Here is a 21,516-nt window from a genome sequence, read left to right on the forward strand (position 1 = left end):
GAGGAAACAGGGAAGAAAGGGAAAGGGAGGGGAGGGAGGGAATAAAAGGTTATCTTTTTTTTCCTTTTGGCTTTTTCGGTCACCCTAAATGCTCAGGAATTTCTCCTTGGCAGTAACCCGACCAGCTCACCGAGAGTATCTCGCCTGCACAGCAAGCCTGCCAAGCTCCCCGTGATGTATTCGATATGACAAACACAGTAACAAGTCTCACAATGGAGACGTTACTGGGTCCGCTCGAGCTAATCGATAAACAACGGGAGGGTAGAGACAATGACAGTGACCCTATGGGATGATGGAGATTGAACCCACGTGGGCCGCGTGCAAGGCAAATGCCCTTCCCACTGTACTATCACTCCGGCCCCCAAGATTTACTTTCTTGTCGTTTCTTTTCTGTGACTTTAAAAGTTTGAGGGGTTTCAATATGAAATTTAAAATGAGGAACCTCTAATCCCCTAGACAGCAGTCACCAGAACTTGACGTTTGTTACATCTTGATGCGAACAAGTGGGTCAGCTATCCCCTGCTCTGTCCTAGGAATTGATTCCATTTGTTTCAGCCGGTGTTTCTGGAATGCCAGCCAAGGAGTCCTGAGTCCTGAAGGGAACTCCCAGGGATCTCGGGGCCCTTCTGTTATGTCTGTCAGTCCTGTCTACAAAACCCACAGCCCTTCCATCTTGGCCAACAGAGAAGTTTCTCCAACAAAGTGCCCAGCGCGGGGGGGAGCGGGGGGGGAGGGGTGAGGGCACGTCCCTGCCACCACAATCCTATAGGAGGAAAAGGGCATCTCTCGGGGCTCCTTGGTGAGAACTGCAGCTTCCTCGGCTTGGCCCAGATCTCACTGTCTCGTCCTTCCCCAGGGTCAGGGCTACCATGAGAGTCCATGCCTGTGGCCAGCAGGGGGCCATGCTGGAAGGCGGACTTGGCCCAAGCACCTGTTAGAGGCTGAAAGGGATGAAATCTCTGCAGGGCTGCGCGGGGGCTTGTGCTGCAGGGAGGGAGGGGCTGGCAATGAGAAATACCAAGATGGGCCACGTCACCAGCCTTGAGGGAGCTCAGAGGCTCAGAGCCATCGAGCACCAGCTGGGAACTGAGGCGCCTCGGGGAGAGGAGGGCAAAGCCCGTCACACGAGCAGGTGGTCAGCAAGGTCAGGGAAAGACCCTCGCGGCCTGACTCGAGCCCAAGTGTCTGGGCGAACTCGGCGAGTATTCAGCGAGCCCAAGAGGTGGGGGGCAGAGGTTTGCTCTGGGGGCTCCTATCTTGTTTTCTCATTGGCCTCGTGAAGAATTCTCTGTTTCAGAAAGACCCCAGACGGGCCCGATTAGCCGGGGCCAAGGCTAGCACCGCATCCGGGTGCTGGGGACCAATGACAGCCCCAGAATCATGCCGACTCCTTCTCAGTCCCCTCAGAGGGAACCGCACGGGACGTGACCGGGAGACCTGCCAGCACCAAGCCGGAACACGGCGGCGAACAGACTGACACACAGATTTAGGGAGTGAGCGTGGAAGTGGGCGAGGGCGCCCGAGTACCAACCTGCAGCTCTCAGCCCGCTTTGCATTCTCTAACTCCTGAATCTGCCGCTCAGCCACCTGGAGCTGCTGCCTGAGCTTCTCCATTCCCAATTGACCTTCTGAACTGGCCTTCCAGAGCCCATCGAGCTGCAAGAGCTTCTGCTGGGTGGCCTCCAGCTGTGCCGTGGCATTGGCCAGGGCCTGGGCTTGCTGACTACACACGGCCCGCAACCCGTCCAGGTGCTTTACCTTCGTCTCCGCCTCCTGCAGCTTGTTCAGGGCATCCTCCATCTCCACCAGGTGCTGGTCCTCGATCTGGTCGAGCTTGTCCCATGCGGCCTCCAGGCTGTTCTTCTGCTCCTGGGCCGTCCTGAACAGCCACGACCTGAGCGTCTGCAGCTCGGAGGCGTGCGCTGCACGCTCAGCCGCATGCTGGGCCTTCAGGCTCTCTACCTCCTGCTGGTACTCGAACTGTAGGCTCTCGATCTGCATCTTGAGCTCGGCCAGCTCGGCCGCCTCGGCGCCCACGCCCTGGCTCACGGATGCCTTCGGCTCGCCCATGGCCTGTTGGTGCGGGGTGATGGCCGTCTCCAGCTTGGACTTCCACAGGGCGATCACGTCCGCATTCTCCTTGTTGGCATGGTCCAGCTTGGTCCTCAGGCACTCGTTCTCCCTGGCGAGCTTCTCAGAGGCCACCTGCAGGGACTTCACCTCCTTCTGGTGGGAAAACAAAATTTCCATGAACTTAAAACAGGAAGGAAAAGAAGCAGAAATAGAAATTTTTCTTTTCCAAACTGACTCTTTGCTTCTTCTTGTTTTAAGGAAAAGCTTCTAAAAAATGGGGTTCTAAAGGATTTGATTTGTGCTGCTCGACTGAAAATCAAAGCTGAGGCAAAGGCATAGACCCGACTGTCAGAACGAGAGAAAAACGCTCATCAAGAGCAGCCTCCAGCCCCAAGGAGCAGAGATGTGTCAGCCGGGCCCTGCCAGGTGCATGACCCCAGGTATCCCTGTCTGATTCGGAGTCTCCAGCAGAAGTGGTCCCGGCGGGGTTGGCCAGGCTGCCCCGCATCCTTGCCTGCACCCTGCAAGGCTCCGGGACCTGCCCGGGCTTTACCTCCAGGTCGCCTTTGGTGATGGACTCCTCCTCGACTCGGAACTGGAGGTCTTCCACTTTCCTGTGGGGGAGAGGGAGACGTTGTGAGGGGCGTCACTGCTGCCCCCCATGAGGGCCACCATCTTGTAGATGCGCCTGAGCCAGCCCCCGGCTCCACACACAGGAGGGCTGAGAGAGTCGGGGAGGGCCAGAGCCAGAGTACAGCAGGCAGGGCGTTTGTCTTGCACGTGGCCGACCCGGGTTCAATTCCCAGCATACCACTATGGACCCCGGAGCAATGCCTGGAGTAATTCCTGAGTGCCGAGGCAGGAGTAACCCCTGAGCATCGCTGGGTTGACCCAAAAAGAAAAAAAAAAAAGTCAGCGAGTACCCTCAGCTTCGAGCACTGGGTGGGACCCGCAGGCTACAGGAGGAAGCTAGGCCGAGCCAACGCCATGTGAAGTGTCATATCAACCCTTTCTGCCTCGCAGCTAACAGAGGTGGTTTAAAACTGACCCGCGGCGCCTGCCAGTCCCTCCCAGCCAGCGCCTGTCTCCACATTGGGACAACAACTGAGCCCTGGGGGAGAAGCAGCCAAGGACTCGCGGGCGGGGGGCGTGGGGAAGGGGCTCCCAGTGACTGTCGAGTCAGCATGTGGAGCTGAGGCGCTGAGCCAGGCACTGGCAGTGCCCCTGGGCACCACACTGCCGGGAGCCCATCTGAAAAGGCGGTCTCGGCCAGCACCCCGTGTCCATCTGTCTGCAGCCAGGCCTCAGCCCCGCGTCCGTCTGTCTGCAGCCTGGCCTGAGCCCCATGTCTGTCTGTCTGCACCCCGGCCTGAGCACCACGTCTGTCTGTCTGCAGCCTAGCCTGAGCCCTGTCTGTCTGCTGTCGTGCCCCATGAGTACTGTGGGTTTCCTCCCGCCTGGGACTTAACCACAGGTTCTCCCACAGGGCCCCACTGGGTTAGGACAGTTCCTTGCCACCCAGCACAGGCCTCCTGAATACCAGGTCAGGTGGACACAGCAGGGAGGGCCGGGGGTGGCTTGGCTCCACTGAGCTCCCCCCCCAGCCCTCCCGGTGAGGCCGCGCTCAGGACTGGGCACCCGTTGGTTTCTGGTTCTCACAGCCCTGGAAGGCCAGGAGTGCCCCACCCGAGGGAGCCCCCAGCTCCGGGCACGGCCTCACCTCTTCTCCTCCTCCAGCTGGTTCAGCAGCTCCACCTTCTCCCAGTCGGTCGCTTCCAGCATGGCCCGCAACTCGTCGTTCTTGGCCTCCAGCTCCAGGACGTGCTGTAGAGGCAACGGCCCGTGAGTGGCCTCGCCCGCCCCCAACAGCCCTCTGTGGGCTGGCATCGCCACCTGTCACCACGGCAAGCTGAATGCATCTCCCACCTAAGCTACGGCATTTCTGGAAGGCCAGAGGGGAACCACACCACGAAAGCACCGGCGCAGACAACTCGGCACTCCCTAAACCCCCACAGGGTGAGCAGAAGGCGCATGCGATCAAACCACGCGCTGGACGCCACCGCAACGACGGCACACGGGGACCCACGGCCTCTGCCTGCACCGCCTGCACCATGCTCGCGCCCAGCCTCTACCGCAGGCGTCTCTCGGCCCCGGCACTGCCGTCTGCACAGAAGTCACCTGGTCGTGCCCGTTCCGGCCAGGGCCAGCTCCTGCTCTATCTCCCCCATGTGGCTCGTGGCCTTGGCCACCTCCGCCCGCTCTAGGTCCCGCTTGGCCAGCAGCTTCTCAATGTGCTGCTGCTTCTCCTTCAGCGCCTCCTGGAGGGCGGTGGTGCCAGAGATCTTGTGCGCGTAGCGGGAGGAGGTTTCCGGCAACTGCAAAGGAAAAAGAGACGTGAAGGGGATGGGGCCGGCCGACACGGGCATTCTCGCGGTGATCCTCGGCAAAGCACATGGAGCAGTGCTGCATCCTTGCATATGGGCCAGCGACTCTCAGCAGAAACGTCATGAAACCTTCCCGAAGATCCTTGGACGGGACCTGGGCTCCACTGACCTCGGGCCTCGTGGGAATCCAGAGACTCTTCTGCAGAGCCGGAGGCAGCCCCCTCCACAGCCCGCTCTGGCCTGAGCTTCCTTAAGGATGAGCCCTCGGCATGAGCTTGAGGCCAGCTCCAGCATCTTCAGCCTTGCAGGTCCGTCAGGGTCTCCCTGGGCAGCCTGTCCCTTCTCTCTTCCTCTTCCTTCCAGCTCACCTCGCTCTCCTGGGCACCCGCCCCATGCCTGAATAGCAGTAACCAGAGACTCTTGTCTCTGGGAATGGCCCCATGCCCCCGGGGGTCACTGGGTGTGACCCTATAAAAGACCCCTGTGCCATCTGCCTTCGAAAATGGGAGATGAGAGGCTAGAATGATAAAGTTGCGGGAAAGGCGCTGGCCTTGCACGCTGCTGACCCGAGCTGGATAACAGGTACCCACCCCAGAGGGTCCCGAGCCCACCAGGAGTGACTCCTGAGTGCAGAGTCCAGAGTAAGTCCTGAGTATTGCTGGGGCATGGCCAAAGTCCAGGGGGAAAAAAAGGAAAAAGTGGTGGGTTCGAATGTGTGAGGGCTCACGCCCAGTGAGCAGGACAGCAAGGGCAGCTCAGGGAAAGACCAAGCACAAAGGGAAGGAGAGAAGAGGCAAAGACAGTGAGGAGGGGAGGGGAGTGGGCTGAAGGGCTGCGGGGACCGGGGGTCCTGTCCGTTCTATCCTGGGCTCGTGGTCGCTCATGGTCTCTCTGCAGACCCAGATCCCTCTCTGCACAATGGCCCCTGCAGGAGGGGAAAAGGTGGGACCTGATCTTCATTCTTCGGGCACATGGTGGCGGGGGCTGCAGCGGCGATGGCCAGGAGTTCCGCTCCTTCTGCCCGGCCATCCCTGTTCCATCGCCCTGCTGCGGTCCAGCCGCAGGTTCTCTTGCCGCTTCCGCGCATCATCTGAACTGCTGCCAAACGCCTCCTGACCGACGGGCCCAGCAGGGCCCTGGCTGTCCACTGCTGCTTTGCCTGCTGGGAGCTCTCGAGCCACCTGGTTCTGTCCGGAGAGCGGGAACATCCTTGCCTGTGCGTAAGGACCTGGCCGTGATTTCCCGATACACTTAAAGTATATCTGGTCCGATTAAATGCCCTCCCCAGGGCCAAAGAGTCTGTTGGGGGGAGGGGGGAAGGTGCTTGCAGAGGTTCAAGATCCAGCACCATCAGGAGTGACCCCACCTCCCAAGCAGAGAGCCAGGAATAAGCCCTGAGCACCCCTGGGTGTGGCCCCAAAACCAAATAATAACTAAAATTTGTAGAAGCACACGAGCTCTCGGGCCAGCCATGTGCAGTGGTCCCGGGAACTGCAGTCAACTCGGATTTCAAGGGGTGGCTGGGAAGAGCTTGCCAGTCTTGGGGGTCTAACACCAAGACCCGGGCTCAACCCCCCTCCACCGGGAGCAGCCCCCAAGCACCACGCCTGGAGTCCCTGAGCACTGCCAGGTGAACCCCAAAGAGCAAAAATAAAAACTAAGAAAGGCGGGCGGCGGTGTTCCCTGAGCCTCCTGGCCTGAGCAGGTAGGGCAGGCCAGACGCACGCGCTTCCTGGGCCCGAGACAGCTCCCTGAGGAAACCAGCACAGGAGCGATGGGCTTCTTTCAGCCAACTATGGAGACGAGACTGTGAGGTTCAGGCGCCGGAGCAGGGAGAAAGCAGCACCCCTAGCATGGGGGGAGGCGCGTGCTGAGGGACTGGGCAAGGTCGGGGCCACGAGCTGAACTCAGGATGCTGATGCCAAAGCCTCTGCCCTGCGCGTGGTTTGTGAGGCCCCAGGCTCCATCCCAGCAAGGCCAGGCCTTCTGTGGGAGCCTGGTACCTCAGAAGAGCAACTCAGCCAACAGACGAACAGGGAGGCCTCCACAGGGCACGCACGGACCCGTGTGCATGTATGTATGCGTGCATGTATGTTCCCGTGGGCATATCTACACGCACCTGTGTGCATGCGCGCGTTGTGTTTATGCATGTATGTGCCTGTGTGTGTATACACATAAGCCTGTGTATATACGGTATGCACTACGTGTACATGTATGAGTGACTGTGTGTATGAATGCTTGTGTGTGCACTTATGGAATTATGTTGTTGAGGTATACTTCTGTGAAGTCACACAGAATCTTTCTATATTCCTGTCATAGACGCTAACGGTGATGTTCAGTTTAGGAGTGAGCTCCACCCTGCATAAAGATATGCAAGGCAGGGGCCAAAGAGCTGGAGAGCGAAGCCCCAGCGCTGCCCAGGCTCAATCCCGGAGGCCCGCCAGGAATAATCCCGAGCACAGAGGTGGGAGAAAGCCCTGAGCTCTGCCAAGTGTGACCCCAAAACAGAACAAAACAAGATAGCGGGGGGAGGCTGGAGATACGTCTCAGGCGTAGGGCTCTTGCTTGGACGTGGGAGGCCCCGGCACAACCCCAGCACTGCAAACGGCCCCTTGAAGCACTGTAGGGTATGGCCCACAGTCAAGCAGAGAAACAAAACCAAATTCCACAAATGGGCTGGTTCGCGAGGGAAGGAGAGGGGCTTCTGAGTCTGCTCCCCTCCTAAATGGTGAGGCGATGGAAGGAGGAGTCGGACGTGAGGATACAGGTGGGGCAGGGAAACCTGGTGGTGGTCGAGCAAGACAGGACTGGCCCCAGGCCTGCCCTCCTGGCTCCCCTTCCCGTGTCATCTGTTTTGTATCTTCCGTTGCACACACACTCACTCCCTCCTCTTCTGCATCGAGGGTCAATGCACGGAGCAGAGGCGGCGGCAGGAGGCGCAGCCCCCAGCAAAGCCAGCCCCCCGGGACACCCTCTCCATCGTGGGCCCGTTTCCCTTTGGACAATATCTCAGGGCACCCTTGCATATTCAGACACACTTTAGTGTTTATGACTCAGATAGACGTGAGGGGAGAAGCCACGAGGCCCCAGCTTTGAATTGCGGCACCGCAATGGACAGAAGTCGAGGCCACTCTGCATGTGGACAGCGTTGTAGAGGGACAGGAGGGAGCAGGGAGAGACGGAGAGAGCAAAGAAGCAAGATGAAGGGCCAAGCGTTCCCCAGAGTCTCTGGGCCCTGCTCTGACCCTCAGGCGCCCCCTTCAGCTACCCCACTTCATCCCTAAGGTGGCCTGAGGCCAGAGAGGAGCCCTGAGCACCCCAGGAAAGGCCCATCCCTGCTCCTGTCACTGGTGGTGGCTGGGAAGCCACTCGCCTGCCACCCGGAGCTGCTCAGCCCACGAGCTCCTGCTCCGCCTCTCGCCCCTGGGGCTGTGGGAGTCTGTGGGGGCCCGAGCACCCCGCAGTGGTAGGGGGCTGCTTACTAGTCCCTTTCGGCCGGATCTGCTGCTCTCGAATGAGGCCCCGGAGCTGACGGAGCTGAGCGAGGAGGCCGAAGGGCTGCGCTTCAGGCTGGCGGGGGTGGTGGCCATCACACGCCTCACGGCGGCCACCTTGCCCTTGGCCGGCGTCGTGGACGGGAAGCCGATCTTGGTGACTTTGTGAATGGGAGCAAACAAGCCATACTTGGGCTGACACTGGAAGTACCTGCGGACAACGAGGAGGGGGGGACAAAAACACCTTCGGCAAGAGACACAAGCGCCGGCCCAGAAGTCCACTGAGTCCCACAGTCTCACACCCCCACAAACGAACACGCTCCCACAGCCCCACATGCCCCACAGTCACACACTCACACCCCAACAAACACACTCACACACGCACCCCAAACAACACTCCCACACTCTCACACTCCCACCCCAACAAACACACTCACACTCACACCCCAACCAACACTCCCACATTTCCACAGCGCCACACTCACACTCACTCCCCAACAAACATCATACCCTCCACCAGCCCACACTCACACACACTCACAACCTAACAAACACACACACACCCCAACCAACACTCCCACACATAAACACCACAACAAACACACACTTACACTCACACCCCAACCAACACTCCCACACTTCCACACTCTCACAGCCCAACAAACACACTCACACCCCAACCAACACTCCCATACTCTCACACTCCCACCCCATCAAACACACACACTCACACCCCAACAGACACACTCACATGTCCACAGCCCCACACTCACACACACTCACTCCCCAGAAACACACATACTCACACCCAAACCAACACACACTCACACTCACACCCCACCGACACTCCCACACCCACACACACTCACACCCCAACCAACACTTCCACACACCCACAGCCCCACAGTAACACACACGCACACCCCAACCAACACTTGCACGCTCTCAAACCAACACTGACACGCTCTCATTCCCCCACAAACACGCTCACACCCCCACCAACACTCTCATGCCCACGCCCCCACCAACACTCTCACAGCCCCACACTCACACGCTCACATACACACTCCCTCATACATTCACACCCACACTCGCTCGCATGCCGCCCACCCCCACCACGCAAACCAAGGGCGATTCCAAGCAGCCTCCCCGGCATCTGAAGGGCGACAGCAGGCCCGGGGGGTTCCTGCGGCCCGAGCACAGCTGCATATGGGGGCCCCAGGCTGTCTCCACATCCCTGCAGGGTCCCCGAGTGCCACCGGAAGTGGCCCCGCCTAAGAACCAAGTGAAGTGGCCTGCAGTCTCCTCAGCGCCTCCCGGGCACCGTGCATGGCCCCAGGCTGTCTGGGGGGGCAGGGGGACCCACCTCGTTCCGGCCACGGCACCATCGTTCTTGCCCAGTGGCTTGTCCAGCTCTACGCCGCACCAATCCCCCTTGGCGAAGTCCGTCTCCCCGAGGAAGCGCACCACACCGGCCTCCATGCCTCCCACCTGCCGGAGGGATGGAGGGACGTGGGTCAGGCACCCTGGACTGCGCACAGCGCCCCCACCCCCGCAAACGAACATTCTGGCTTCAGAGTCGGGATTTCCTGAAGAAACCCCAAAGGTCAAAGTGCCATTTCCCCCCGCAACCCCTACAGGGTGAGCAGACGCTGCTGCTCAGTGTCCATGCAAGGCAGCGGCATTCACACCCACTCGCTGTCACCGGTGGCCTGGCTGACCACACCCCCGGGAATCTCTGACCCAGGCCAGCCACCTGTTGTGGTGAGGGGGTCGCTGCCCCTTGGGTGTTGGAGCGGAGCACTGGCAACCCCACCACTGGAGAACAATTAAGCCAGAAACCAGCTAAAGGAAAATGACTGTTCTCGTATCTTAGCAGAGTTCGATCTTCCAGTTCTCCTTCACTATGCCTTGGCTTGACGCTTGGCTCCCGGGACACAGAGCAAAACAATCACAGCGCTGGACACTGACGGGAATACTGACAAACAGGGCTGGAGCACCGGGGGAAGGGCACTGGCTTTGTGTGCGACCACCCTGTGACGCCCCAAGCAAAAACATCGAAAACCAGAGAAATAGAACCGATTTCCAACTTTGTTCATTGGTTTGTTTTTGAGTCACATTCAGAGTGCTCAGGGCTTACTCTTGGCTTGGTGCTCACGGATCACTCCGGGATGTGCTTGGGGGACTGTACATGGGACCAAGACTTAAACCCCGGGTCAGAGGCGTGCAAAGCATGACCCCTCCCCACGGCATGACCCCTCCACCCTGTTTTGGCTAAACTGGTAAAACTGGCAGCATCCCCGCACGCATCCATCACGCTGGAAACTGCAGGACCAGGTGTCCCGGCTGCTCGTGCTTCCACCCAAACCGCGAGTCTGGAGGAGCTGATGAACCAGACAGGCGAATGGACAGCCACCCGCGACCGCTGCCCTCGGCACTCACCAGCACCTGGTCCCCGAGCTTCAGCTCCCGCTCCCCTTTCTTGATGGAGCCGGCCTCAGAGAGGTTGGAGATGGACTCGCTGGCCGTCCTGGTCAGGCTGCTGATGTGAGGGGTGGCCGGTGCCTCCTTCGCGGGGGACTGGGGCACCTTCGTGGTGCCGGCAAAGGCCGGGGAGGCCGACAGGGGCGGTGTGGCCCAGGCGGCAGGCGCTGGCTGCCGGCAGTTGGTCTCATCGTCGGCTTGCAAGCTCCTACTCAGCTTGGACGGCCGGGTGAAGATGCCCTTCAGCGGCTCGCACTGGAAGTAGCGCACACCCGCCACCGAGCCATCGTTCTTGCCGATGGGCTCGTCCAAGACGATCCCGGCCCACTGACCAGGGGCAAACTGGGTCTCCCCGAGGAACTGGATGAATCCAGGCTTGTTCCCGTTCACCCAGACTCGTTCCCCGACCTGGAAGTCGCCCACAAACTCCTCCTGCATCTCCGAGGAGGGGGCGCTGGGGGTTTTCTCCCCAGGCACGGTCTTCTCAACGGGAGCAGCCGCTGGAACAGCAGAAACAGTCAAAAGGGTCAGAAGGGACAGGAAGGGCCTGTGCAGGTCCAGTTAAAGTGTGGTTGGGGGGGAGGGACACCCAGCAGTGCTCGTGGCTACTCCCAGCCAATGACGGGGGCTGCTTGTGGCGAAGCCTGGCCGGGCCAGCCGTGAAGCGGACGTGCTCACCTACCGCTGCATCCCAGGCCGCAGTCATACTTTGGGCAGCTCAGGGGAAATCTTTGGATACACCCCGTGTTACTACGGACCAAGCCAGGTGAAAGCTCGAACCCAGTGTCTTATTTCTGCTATGTCCACTGGCCCATCTTCTTTTTCTTTTGGGCGGGGAGCAACCCAGCCAATGCTCAGGGCCTATTTCTGGTTCTCCGCTCAGGGTTACTCATGCTGAGGTTGAGGGTGGAGAGTCACATGGGGTGCCAGTTGCCCTCCCCACTGTACTGTGGCTTTGGCCGGCAATGAGGCCCTCTAGTCCAGGTGAGTCCACCTCCCTAAGCCTGTCCCCAAGCCTGGCCAAGGAAGCTAGCAGTTAGAAGGGAGCGTGTTGGTCGCCTCAGCTGTCACCGGTTGCCGTGACACTAAACTCACAGAACGTGACACTCGTGTGTGAGAGCTGTCCCCAGAGCCATGGACTTGTCTACAGCTCAGGGAGCCCTTCCCGGGCGAGGACTCGGGATGGGGTTCCCGGGTAGGAATGAGTCTCCCCTGGCCTGGGCTGAGCGCACTTACCGGCCGAGGGTGCCTTCAGGGCCCAGCTCCCATGCTTGAGGATCTTGGTGGGGGCCTTCAGCCCGCTGGGCCTCAGCAGACTCATGGTCAGGCGGTCAGACGCTGCCGCGGCCATTACCAGGCCCCGACCATCGAGCCCACTGTGGGGCCTTCTGAGGCACACTCGTTCTCAGGACTAAATCTCTGAAGAGCAGAGGAGAGAGTCTGTCTCAGGCGAGCGACCACAGCAGCTTCCGGAGCCCAGAGAGCTGCCAGTCTGGCACTCGCCACCCCGAGTGCGAACCCCAGTCTCCCGCACAGCCCCCTGAGCCCACCAAGTGTCATTCCTGCGCAAAAACTCAATCCAAAACAGACAAACAAACAACTGCCGATTCGGGGCCAGAGAGCAGAGGGGACAGGTACTAGCCCTGCGGGCAGCTGACCCTTGCGCCCTCCCTGCCATCACTCTCACCACCAAACACATTCAGGAGCCAGAAATCATCCCTGAGCACCGCGACTGTCACTGACCACCTCCCCGTCCAGACACTGACGAGCCGGCAGGCGACGCAGCAGTGATGGCTGGTCTTGTGTGTGCGTGTGTGCGTATGTACATGTGTGAGAGGCACGGGGTTACACGTAGAAACTAAGGCAAGCAACAGGCACACTTTTTTCTATGGGCTGAGAACTGCCAGGGAAAAGGGCCCAGCAAGACTGCGCCAAAGGGGGGCTGGAGAGCGATAGCACAGTGGGAAGGGCATTTGCCTTGCACGCGACCGACCCAGGTTCGATTCCCAGCATCCCATATGGTCCTCTAAGCACTGCCAGGAGTGATTCCCGAGTGCAGACCCAGGAGTAAACACTGTGCATCACCAGGTGTGACCCAAAAAGAAAAAAAAAATTGTGCCAAAGGGGAGCGAAGGAGTTTTCGGCATTTCCTTCATTCCTTGTGACGCTGCCCAGGTAGGATAACCACAGGCCAGTATTAACTCCATTTCTTAACCCACAGAACTGAGGCAGACAGGTAGATGGGGGAAGCGTCCCCATGGCGATGGAACTCCGAGAAAGTCAACAAAAGCTTCATGGCCACCAAAAGACTACCTGAGTGCACGCGACCCAAGGTCTTGTCAAAATTAACCCACATTATGAGGCCCAGAGCAGGCTGGACCCCCCGAGGGAATAGGAACAAAGGGCAGGAAAGGAATTTCTAAGAGGACCATGGACCACTCAACTCTACCCCGTTGGCAACCACCCTAGCAACGGACTCTAGGTAGCTAGAAACTCCCACCAGGGGCAGCCTGGGGAAATCCCTAGATTAGCCACCTTGAACCAAGGGAGGGCGCTCATGTGTGCCCGAGCCCAGGTACTGCTCTTGCCTATGAGGTCCATCATGTCACGGGCTTCTCCCCTCCTGAGGTGTGGACTTTCAGACCGAATGCAACCTAGCAACATAACATGTTCAGTGGCTTTCTGCACCTCTGGAGAAGCCGCACTGTCTCTCGAGCGTGTTACTCCCTCCCTCCTTCCCCTTCCTAAAGGCCTCCAAATAAAATGTTTCTGCTTCATGCTCATCTCCTGAAATGCTTTCCTGCGAGGAGGACAAAGGCCCGGGGGCCTGAGGAGGTCAAGGATCGACTCCCTTTCCCTGAAAAGGGCAACCCCTCACTCCGGCCCAAGACCCCGGGAAGGCCTAGTGGGCGTCATGGGGCTGGCGGGGCTCATTGCACTCAGCAGTGCCAGCGCTCCAGCCAGTCCCGGGGGAGTGATATCTTCTCCTGTGCTTCTCATCAGCCCCCCATGAGGGCCCACTGACTTCAGAGTCATTCCATATTTCAATAGAGAAGTCCACAAGGGGCAGAGAGGCAGGACAGTGGGGAGGGCACTTGCCTTATATCCAGTTGTCCTGGGCTCGATCTCCGTCAGCACAGGGACGTTAGCCGGCCAGGTCACCCCTGGGCACAGCCAGGTATGGCCACCCCACCCCACCCCGCCCGCACACCACCCAAAAATATATATATAACTAGTAAAAAAACTTAAACTAACTAAAGATTCAAAACTATCATACACTAAAGAACTGTTAGAGAAAAAAGCCGCCCGCACGCGGGCAGAAAGCCCAGACACTCAGATTCACCTGTGTCACACTGCACTCGCAGCTTCAGTACTGAGCTCTGCCAAACAGGCTCGTGCCAGTCTCGTGGAGAGACTGAAAATGGCAGTTGGAGTCTAGAATTTTCTGAGGTAGAACTAGAATTCAGCAAGGAGGAGGGCATCATGGGCCATTCTTAAAGGGGCAGGCGCCACCCTTCGTGATGTCAGTGTCTGGCTGAGGCTCCGGAGGGCTGCCCTGCAGACGTCAGCACTACATGGCCAACGAGCCTCTGGTCCCTGCGGGGCCCAGGTCTGGATCCCCGGGCCCTGTGAAAGTGGTTTCAGAAAACTTTTGACCAATATTTGTCAGTTACAGATCTCCAACTGAGGTCATTCAGCATCCCCCGAGTGGGACCTGGACCCAGTGACCCTGCCCAGGGCCCTCCTCAGGAGCCGGGCCAGGAAATCTGTGAGCCGGGGGGGGGGGGTGGCGGGCAGGGGGGCAGAGCGACAGGGCAGAGGCCCTGAGTTCGACCCTGACAGCCCTGCTCTCTGTGACCCCAGTGCTGTGAGCAACACCGGCCGCACCGTGGCCAGGGAGTGGCCCAGCCCACTAAGGCCTGAGAGCTGTACAGAGGAGTATGGCCTGGCCTGCTCCGGATGGGAGCACAAGCTGAATTAGTGCGGGTCCCCTTGAGGATGAGTGAGCGGGAACCGGGGAGTGGGGGGGAGGTGGGGAGGGCAGAGTGACCTAACCTGGGGGCTGAGGACGGGACATCTGACGGTGCTCAGGGCTGACTCTGATCCAGTCATGGGAGCTCATCCTGGCAGGACCTGGGTGGGAAGGGATGTACAGGGTGGGGTGGGGTCAGCCACAGGCAAGGCAGGCTCCTTGGCCCTGGGCTACCCTTCCAGACAAGGATACCTATTTTCTTTCTTTCCTTTTGTTTTTTGGGATACTCGGCAGTGCTCAGGGTTACTCCTGGGTCTGCACTCGGGAATCACTCCTGGCGGTGCTCAGGGTACCTATGGGGTCAGCCATGCAGCAGGCAAGCGCCAAGTCTTCATGTCAAGGTGCCCACGAAACACAGTGTGCAACAAGGGACTCTGCAGAGAACGTCAGGGCCGGCAAACGCTACTTGGAAATCAATCAATTCTGAAAAAAACACAAAAAGATGCAAAAGGAGGGGCTGGAGTGAGAGCACAGTGGGGAGGGGTTTGCCTTGCTCACGGCTGACCAAGATTCGATCACCAGTCCTGAGCACTGCCAGGAGGAATTCCTGAGTGCCACGTCCGGCGCTTCGGGGCAGAGCCAGGGGAGGGCCATCAGGGTGAAATCAGCACTCGAGTCACACAGGGTTGGTCATTCAGGAGATGGCATGAATGCGTGCGTTTATTCAGAGCATAAGTACAGACTTAAGTATGTTTCCACAGCCCACCCAAAAGAAGGAAAGGGGATGGGACGTGGGAAAGTGGATGGGACAATGAGCAGAGCCATGCACTGTTGGTCAGCCACCTGGTGACCCTTTCGGCATAATGCTATTGGTCAGAACGACCTGCTTTGATATAGCTTTGACATAACTGCAAAGATTGTGCTGTTCCTCATACACCATTTACAAATCATTTACGAGGGTGCATTTTCCCCAAACTGAAACCTTCTGTACTGGGAAGTTGCCCAGCTTTGAGCAGGACAAAGGGGGAATGAAAAATCAAGCATTCTTTTACTTGGTCAGTAGGCAACACTGAGCATCACTGAGTGTGACCCAAAAAGCCAAAAAAAAAAAAAAAGAGAGAAAAAAACAGCGCAAAAGAAAATGTGTTTGAGCCTCACTGTCTCCCTGAGACTTGAGCACTCAATGCTGTGTGTGAGCCTAGTAGAGTCTCCGGCCTGAAGAAGCCCCCACCCCCCCACCCCCATGCTCCTGTGTTTGGAACCTGACCCTAAATCCTGTTATGGGACCACGTGTGTCCATGACAAAGACGCTAGCAGGCTCACGCCCTGGAACGTCCCTGCTTCACACAGGCGTGGCACACGGGTCCTGGCCTGCTAGCGGCCGGCAGTGATTCGGCAGGAAGCAGAAGTGTGAGCCTGAACGTGGGTCAAGTCCGTTCCTTCAGCTTGGAGGGGAGGAATGTACAAGAGGGGGTTTTGAGCACTGCCTCACAAGCAGGAGGTCCTGAATCCAAGCCCCCGGGGTCAACCGTGCACCTGGCACAAAGCCGGCACAAACCCGGCAGCTCTGCTGTCCCAGCACCACGCAGGAAGGGGGGTGACCCCAGGGGGAGGGCCACCGAGAGAGGAGGGGGACACCACAGAAAGGAGGAGTGAACACAGGGCAGGAGTTGAGGGCTGCAGGGCCGGGAGCACCGGGCAGAGAGCAGCCCTGGGGAGCAGGAGGACACGCGGGCGCCCTTGTCACTGGCCACTCGAGGCAGTCGCACAAGCCGTGTGCAGACCCACGAGGCTGACAGGACGCCAGGGTCTGGGAATCCCCAGCAAGGATTTTTCTTTAAGTTTTGGGCCTTGGGGCCAGAAGTCTAGTACAGCGGGGAGGGCATTTGCCTTGCACACAACTGACCCGGGTTCAATCCCGGCATCCCATAGGGACCCCCGAGCACCTCCAGGAGTAAGTCCTGAGTGCAGAGCCAAGAGTGACCCCGGAGCACGTCCAGGTGTGACCCAAAAACAAAACTACAGCAGAGCAAGCCGAAGGGCACGGAAGCTCCGAGCCCCGGAAACGCCGAGGTTGGTGCCCACTCGCCCCTGCCCCCCGCCAGGTCAGGCCTGCCTGCGATCAAGGTGCCCGAGTGTCTCCAGACAGGATCTGCCTCAGCGGCTCGGTGCGTCATCTCAGCCTATCACCCAACTCGACTGGGATTGACTCTGGTTATCTCCTTGACTGGTTATCTTGGGCATCTCAGGGGCCAGCCGCCAATCTCCGTCCTCCCACCTGGCCAGGGCGGGATCAGGTGTCAGCAGCTGGGCCCTGAACACCCCACCTGCCCGTCCAAACACAACGCGAGCCCAAAGGCCAGGCTCGCCCCCAACTCGTAGGACACGACCAAGCTAGGGGCCCCGGAGAGCACTGGGCCCGAGGATGGGTCCCAGAGATCCCCAAATCTCCCTTGATCGACGGCCTGGCCCAGCAATCTGCATCAACCACCGGGACCAAGCTCTTTGCTTTCCTTCTGCTTGCTGAGCGAAACTTGGAGGGGAGGAACTCCAAACTTTTTTTTTTTTTTTTTTGCTTTTTGGGTCACACCTGGCGATGCACAAGGGTTATTCCTGGCTCTGCACTCACAGGGGTTACTCCTGGCTCTGCACTCAGGAGTTACTCCTGGCATTGCTCAGGGGACCATATGGATGCTGGGACTCGAACCCGGGTTGGCCACGTGAAAGGCAAACGCCCTACCCGCTGTGCTATCTCTCCAGCCCCGGAACTCCGAACCTAATATAGAAAACAATGTATTTCACAATGCCATTTCAGCCATTCTGATTGTTGGGGGGGTAAATTCTAAGCAATCATGGTGCATCTTTTGTCGAAATAATGAATGTAATCAATGTAGAGAAGAGTTAGTTAGAAATCATTTGCCTCATAGGCATTGGGTGGGTGGGAGGTGGGGTATATTGGGGTTCTTGGTGGTGAAAAATGAGTACTGGTGAAGGGTGAAGAAGACGGTGTTTGATCATTGTATGACCGAGACTTAAATCTGAAAGCTTTGTAACTTTTCCCACAGTGATTCAATAAATAAATATAAGAAGAAAAAAGAAAGAAAGAAAGAAAGAAAGAAAGAAAGAAAGAAAGAAAGAAAGAAAATTATGGAAAAAAATGTAAGGTGGAGTTCATGCCCAATTCCATCAGCTAATCAGTGGCTGAATAAATAGCAGTACTCCTACATAAAAACACAAACCATGAAACAAAAATCACTGTACCTGTGAGGCGAGTGCATCAGCAGCCTGATGGCGCCTCCACACTTCCAGATACCCCAAAATTGCTGTTGTACCTTTGGCCAGACCCCAAAAACTTGGGGCAAAGTTTACCAAGAAAGTAAATGGCCAAAAGTTAGGTATGTGGGAAACACACCCACAAATCACCTCCGGCTCAGCTAGATCATTGGGGGCATGGCCTCTCTGGGTCCTGATTGAACTGCTTAATGACCATGATCCCAGAGACTCAGAAAAAATCTCGAACCCCAGTGGCTTTTGGCAGAAATGCGTCTGGTCCCTGCAGTGCTGGGCCCACGGTTTCGTGCCTTGGCCTGTTCCCTCTGGTGGCCCGGTGGCCGCCATCCTCCAGAGGCCACTGGACAGTCAGGCTTGGGACCTCAGTAACAAAACTTGTTGGGCCTCACAGGATGGGGGTGGAGCCAGTCCTGTCCTCCCCGTCCCCAAGAGACCCCAAGTCATTGCCCACGAACGGCCTTTCTGGCTCCTGATCAAGCTGCTTAACGACCATGATCCCAGAGACTCAGGAGCAATTCTCGGGAACCCAACAGGTTTTGACAGAAATCCCTCCAGATTTAAGTGTTCAAATGTCAGAATTTCAAAATCGTGCGGCCAGTACTGCAGCCACGAAACATCATATGTTATTCATAACCAGCAATAGAAAACAAATTGTCTACTGTTGCCTTTTCAGCAGATCTGAGTGTTGGGGCAAAATCTCAAATAATAATGGTGGGTCTGGTGTCAAAATATTGAATGTGATCAAAGTAGAGAGAGAGTAATGTGGAAATCATCTGCCCCACTGGTAGGGGGAGGGTGTCGGATGGGGATATACTGGGGTTGTTGGGGGTGGAGAATGGGCACTGGTGAAGGTACGGGTGATTCATTGTATGACCGAGACTTAGACCTGAAAGCTTTGTAACTGCTCTCACGGTGATTCAATAAATAAAATCATAAAAAGTGAAAAAAAAAATTAAGGTGGAGTTCATGCACAATTCAATCAGCTAATCAGTGGCTGGATAAATAGCAGTACTCCTACATAAAAAAAAAAAGAGAGAGAGAGAGAGAAATCCAGAAAAATGGGGCAAATCTGTACCCCAAGCACACTTCTCCCCAAACGATCCGTTTTCCCCCACCCGAGATAAAGCCGACACCCTATGGGTCACATCCTCCTGCCACTGACCCCCAAAACCCGATGCTCCCTCCTCCCACCCTAGGGACTGATGGCACAAACTCCATCTTTGTGTCACGCCATACATGACACATTTGTCACTAGCACCTGATGACTCATTTCAGAACCTCAACAGAAGCCACAAAGATGGGGAGCACTGCTCAGGGAGCACCATGCAGGGGCTTCTCAGACCTTCCCTCTACCTCTGTTCCCCGCCTGTTCTGGGGAAGATGTATAGACAAATGGCCGGGGGTTGAGAACAGAGGAACCAAGCTGGGAGGAAGCGGGTGCTTGTGTTTTGTTTTCTCTGGTGGCCTCTAACTACGGTTCCTCTTAAGAGACAAAGAAGGCCACAAATAAGCAAACACTCTGACCTCAGTTAGCACCCAACTCTGATTGAACGCCAAGATCTGCTCTAAATGAACTTTGAAAGGGCAAGCTAAATATCTTTCAGGGAAGCAAATAACCTTAGGGGATTATCTGTTCTGGTACTAAAAATGGGGGGGAAAAAAGTCTGTTTTGTATCTCTTGAAAATGTCAGCTTGACTCAAAGGCAGTTCGATTTCATCCCGCGGTACAAATGCTTCCTCCCAGCTAGAGCTTTGGCTCACGTCTGTCCAGCATTTTCTGGACAGGGAAACACCAGCCCTGGGAGCTGTGGCATGATGGGCAGCACCACACACCGTTCTATGAGGAAGTTACATAAAAATCAGTCTTCTGGTCCAAACAAAATGTCAGGAGCTGCAGACACAGTTCAAGACTATATATAGCCTGAAGGCACAGGACATATGCAAACGGCATCTATTCAATGTCATCAGCCAGCCCAGTCACCCACCTCACACTGGCATTCAACTTCAAAATATCCAGATAGAGGAAATTGTCACATGTAAGGGGGAAAAATCAGAGTTAGCAAGAGCTCGAAGAGAAGAGCAAGCCGGCAAACAGGACTGAGAGAAGGTGACCGGAGGTGAGGCAGGTCTCTGGCCTAACCCAGGTCCTAGCCCCAGCTGCCCTGCAGAACCTGCCAGGGGCGACCTCACATGCCTCGGAAGACTCACGGGCACCCCACATGCTATAGAATCCCCCCAACGCCCACAGTCGCTCACTTCTGACTCACACCCACCCTTCCATGCAAAAGACCCGAAGGAACAAGAATCCCAGGCCGAAGCTTCTAGTATTGGGGCTGGAACGATAGTACAGCAGTGTGGGCATTTCCCTTGCATGCAGACAACCTGGGTTCGAATCCCAGCACCCCACATGGTCCCCTGAGCACCGCCAGGAGTAAATCCTGAGTGCAGAGCCAGGAGTAACCCCTGTGCATCACCGGGTGAAAAAATTAACAATAAAAATATAACACCGTGGAGATGTGCAGACTGGGGGCAGTGTGCAGAGGGAGACCTCCCAAAGAGTGGCCCAGAGTGAGCATAACATCCCCAAAGATTCCGTAGGATGGGTCTGCCAGGTCTGGGGTGCAGCCTCACACTTCAGTCTAAGCCACTCTGGTCAGGATGTCCAAAGAGTCCTCAGAAAACGACCTGAAACTCTGCAGTGGAGCAGAGCAGAGAGAATGATTCAGGGGAAGGAAAGCATTAGGGGACATCTTTCGAACTGCTCAAGGGCCCAGGTGACTATTCAGAGCGGGAACTGTGTCTGCCTGCGGACAGCTAAGCCGGCTCCTGCCCAGCCCTGCCCAGCCCCGAGCACCCAAACAAAACATTCATTTTGAAAAACGGCGTATTACTACAGAGACGCCTCTAACAACTCCCACCCGGCGAGGCTCAGGGGATACCCTGGCTCTGCACTCAGGAATTATTCTGGTGGTGCTTCGGGGACCATATGTGATGCCGGGGATTGAACCTGGGTCAGCTGCGTACAAGGCAAATGCCCTCCGAATGTATATAGCTCCAGCCCTTGCAATTCCTCTTTAAAAGCCCCTAGGGTCATATCTGGTCGTGTGTGAGTCCCTCCTGTCCTGAACCCGGGGCTCCCCAGGTGATGCTGGGCCTCTAGCCCTCTAAGCTATCTCCACACCACCCAGAAATCCGTAAGGAAAGTGAAAAAAGTAAAGGCCCTCCCGTTGTTCGTCCATTTGCTCGAGCGGGCCCAGTAACGTCTCCATTGGAGACTTTGTTGTTACTGAGTTTGGCATATCGAATACGTCACGGGGAGCTTTCCAGGCTCTGCCGGGCGGGCGAGATACGCTTGGTAGCTTGCCGGGCTCTCCTAGAGGGGTGGAGGAATTGAACTCGGGTCGGCCATGTTGGCTGCGTGCAACGCAAACGCCCTGCCACTGTAATATCGCTCCAGCCATAATTCCGTATTAAAAAAAAATTTGTTTACGTTAACCACAGGGGCCGATGGCACAGCGAGGCCCGGGTTCTTTCTCTTAAGGTGCTGCTGAGACCAACAAGCTGAGGGGAAAGGGTGCCCGGAAATCTGGTGATGCACCTGCGTTCTAGAAAGGTCGTGTCTTGAGACCAGCAGCAGCAGTACCACAAATCAACGCACACACCCAAGAAAGCAGGGAAACGCGGTCACATCTCAAACACACCTGCACAAGCTTCCAATGGCAGAGGGCGCAGAGGGCGCAGACAGGCACCGGAAGCGTTGGGGAAGTGCACGGGTTCAGGCTGACTCCCTGGCTTGGAACTGGGGGTGACACTTGGC

General features: G+C 57.2%; 1 protein-coding gene across 1 annotated transcript; it reads right to left on the reverse strand.

The window, feature by feature from the left end:
* Positions 1 to 1,563: 1,563 nt before the first annotated feature.
* Positions 1,564 to 11,775, reverse strand: LOC130038916 (CAP-Gly domain-containing linker protein 1-like; the record flags this gene model as incomplete). Its single annotated transcript, XM_056130709.1, is given in 9 exon segments — positions 1,564 to 2,238; positions 2,630 to 2,687; positions 3,794 to 3,897; positions 4,252 to 4,271; positions 4,274 to 4,448; positions 7,940 to 8,162; positions 9,318 to 9,442; positions 10,394 to 10,935; positions 11,672 to 11,775. Coding segments are annotated over 9 exon segments (2,007 nt in total), but the record flags the coding sequence as incomplete, so codon positions are not given.
* Positions 11,776 to 21,516: the final 9,741 nt, after the last annotated feature.

This window comes from Sorex fumeus, unplaced genomic scaffold, assembly GCF_029834395.1.
Source record: "Sorex fumeus unplaced genomic scaffold, SorFum_2.1 ptg000081l, whole genome shotgun sequence".
NCBI lineage: Eukaryota > Metazoa > Chordata > Mammalia > Eulipotyphla > Soricidae > Sorex > Sorex fumeus.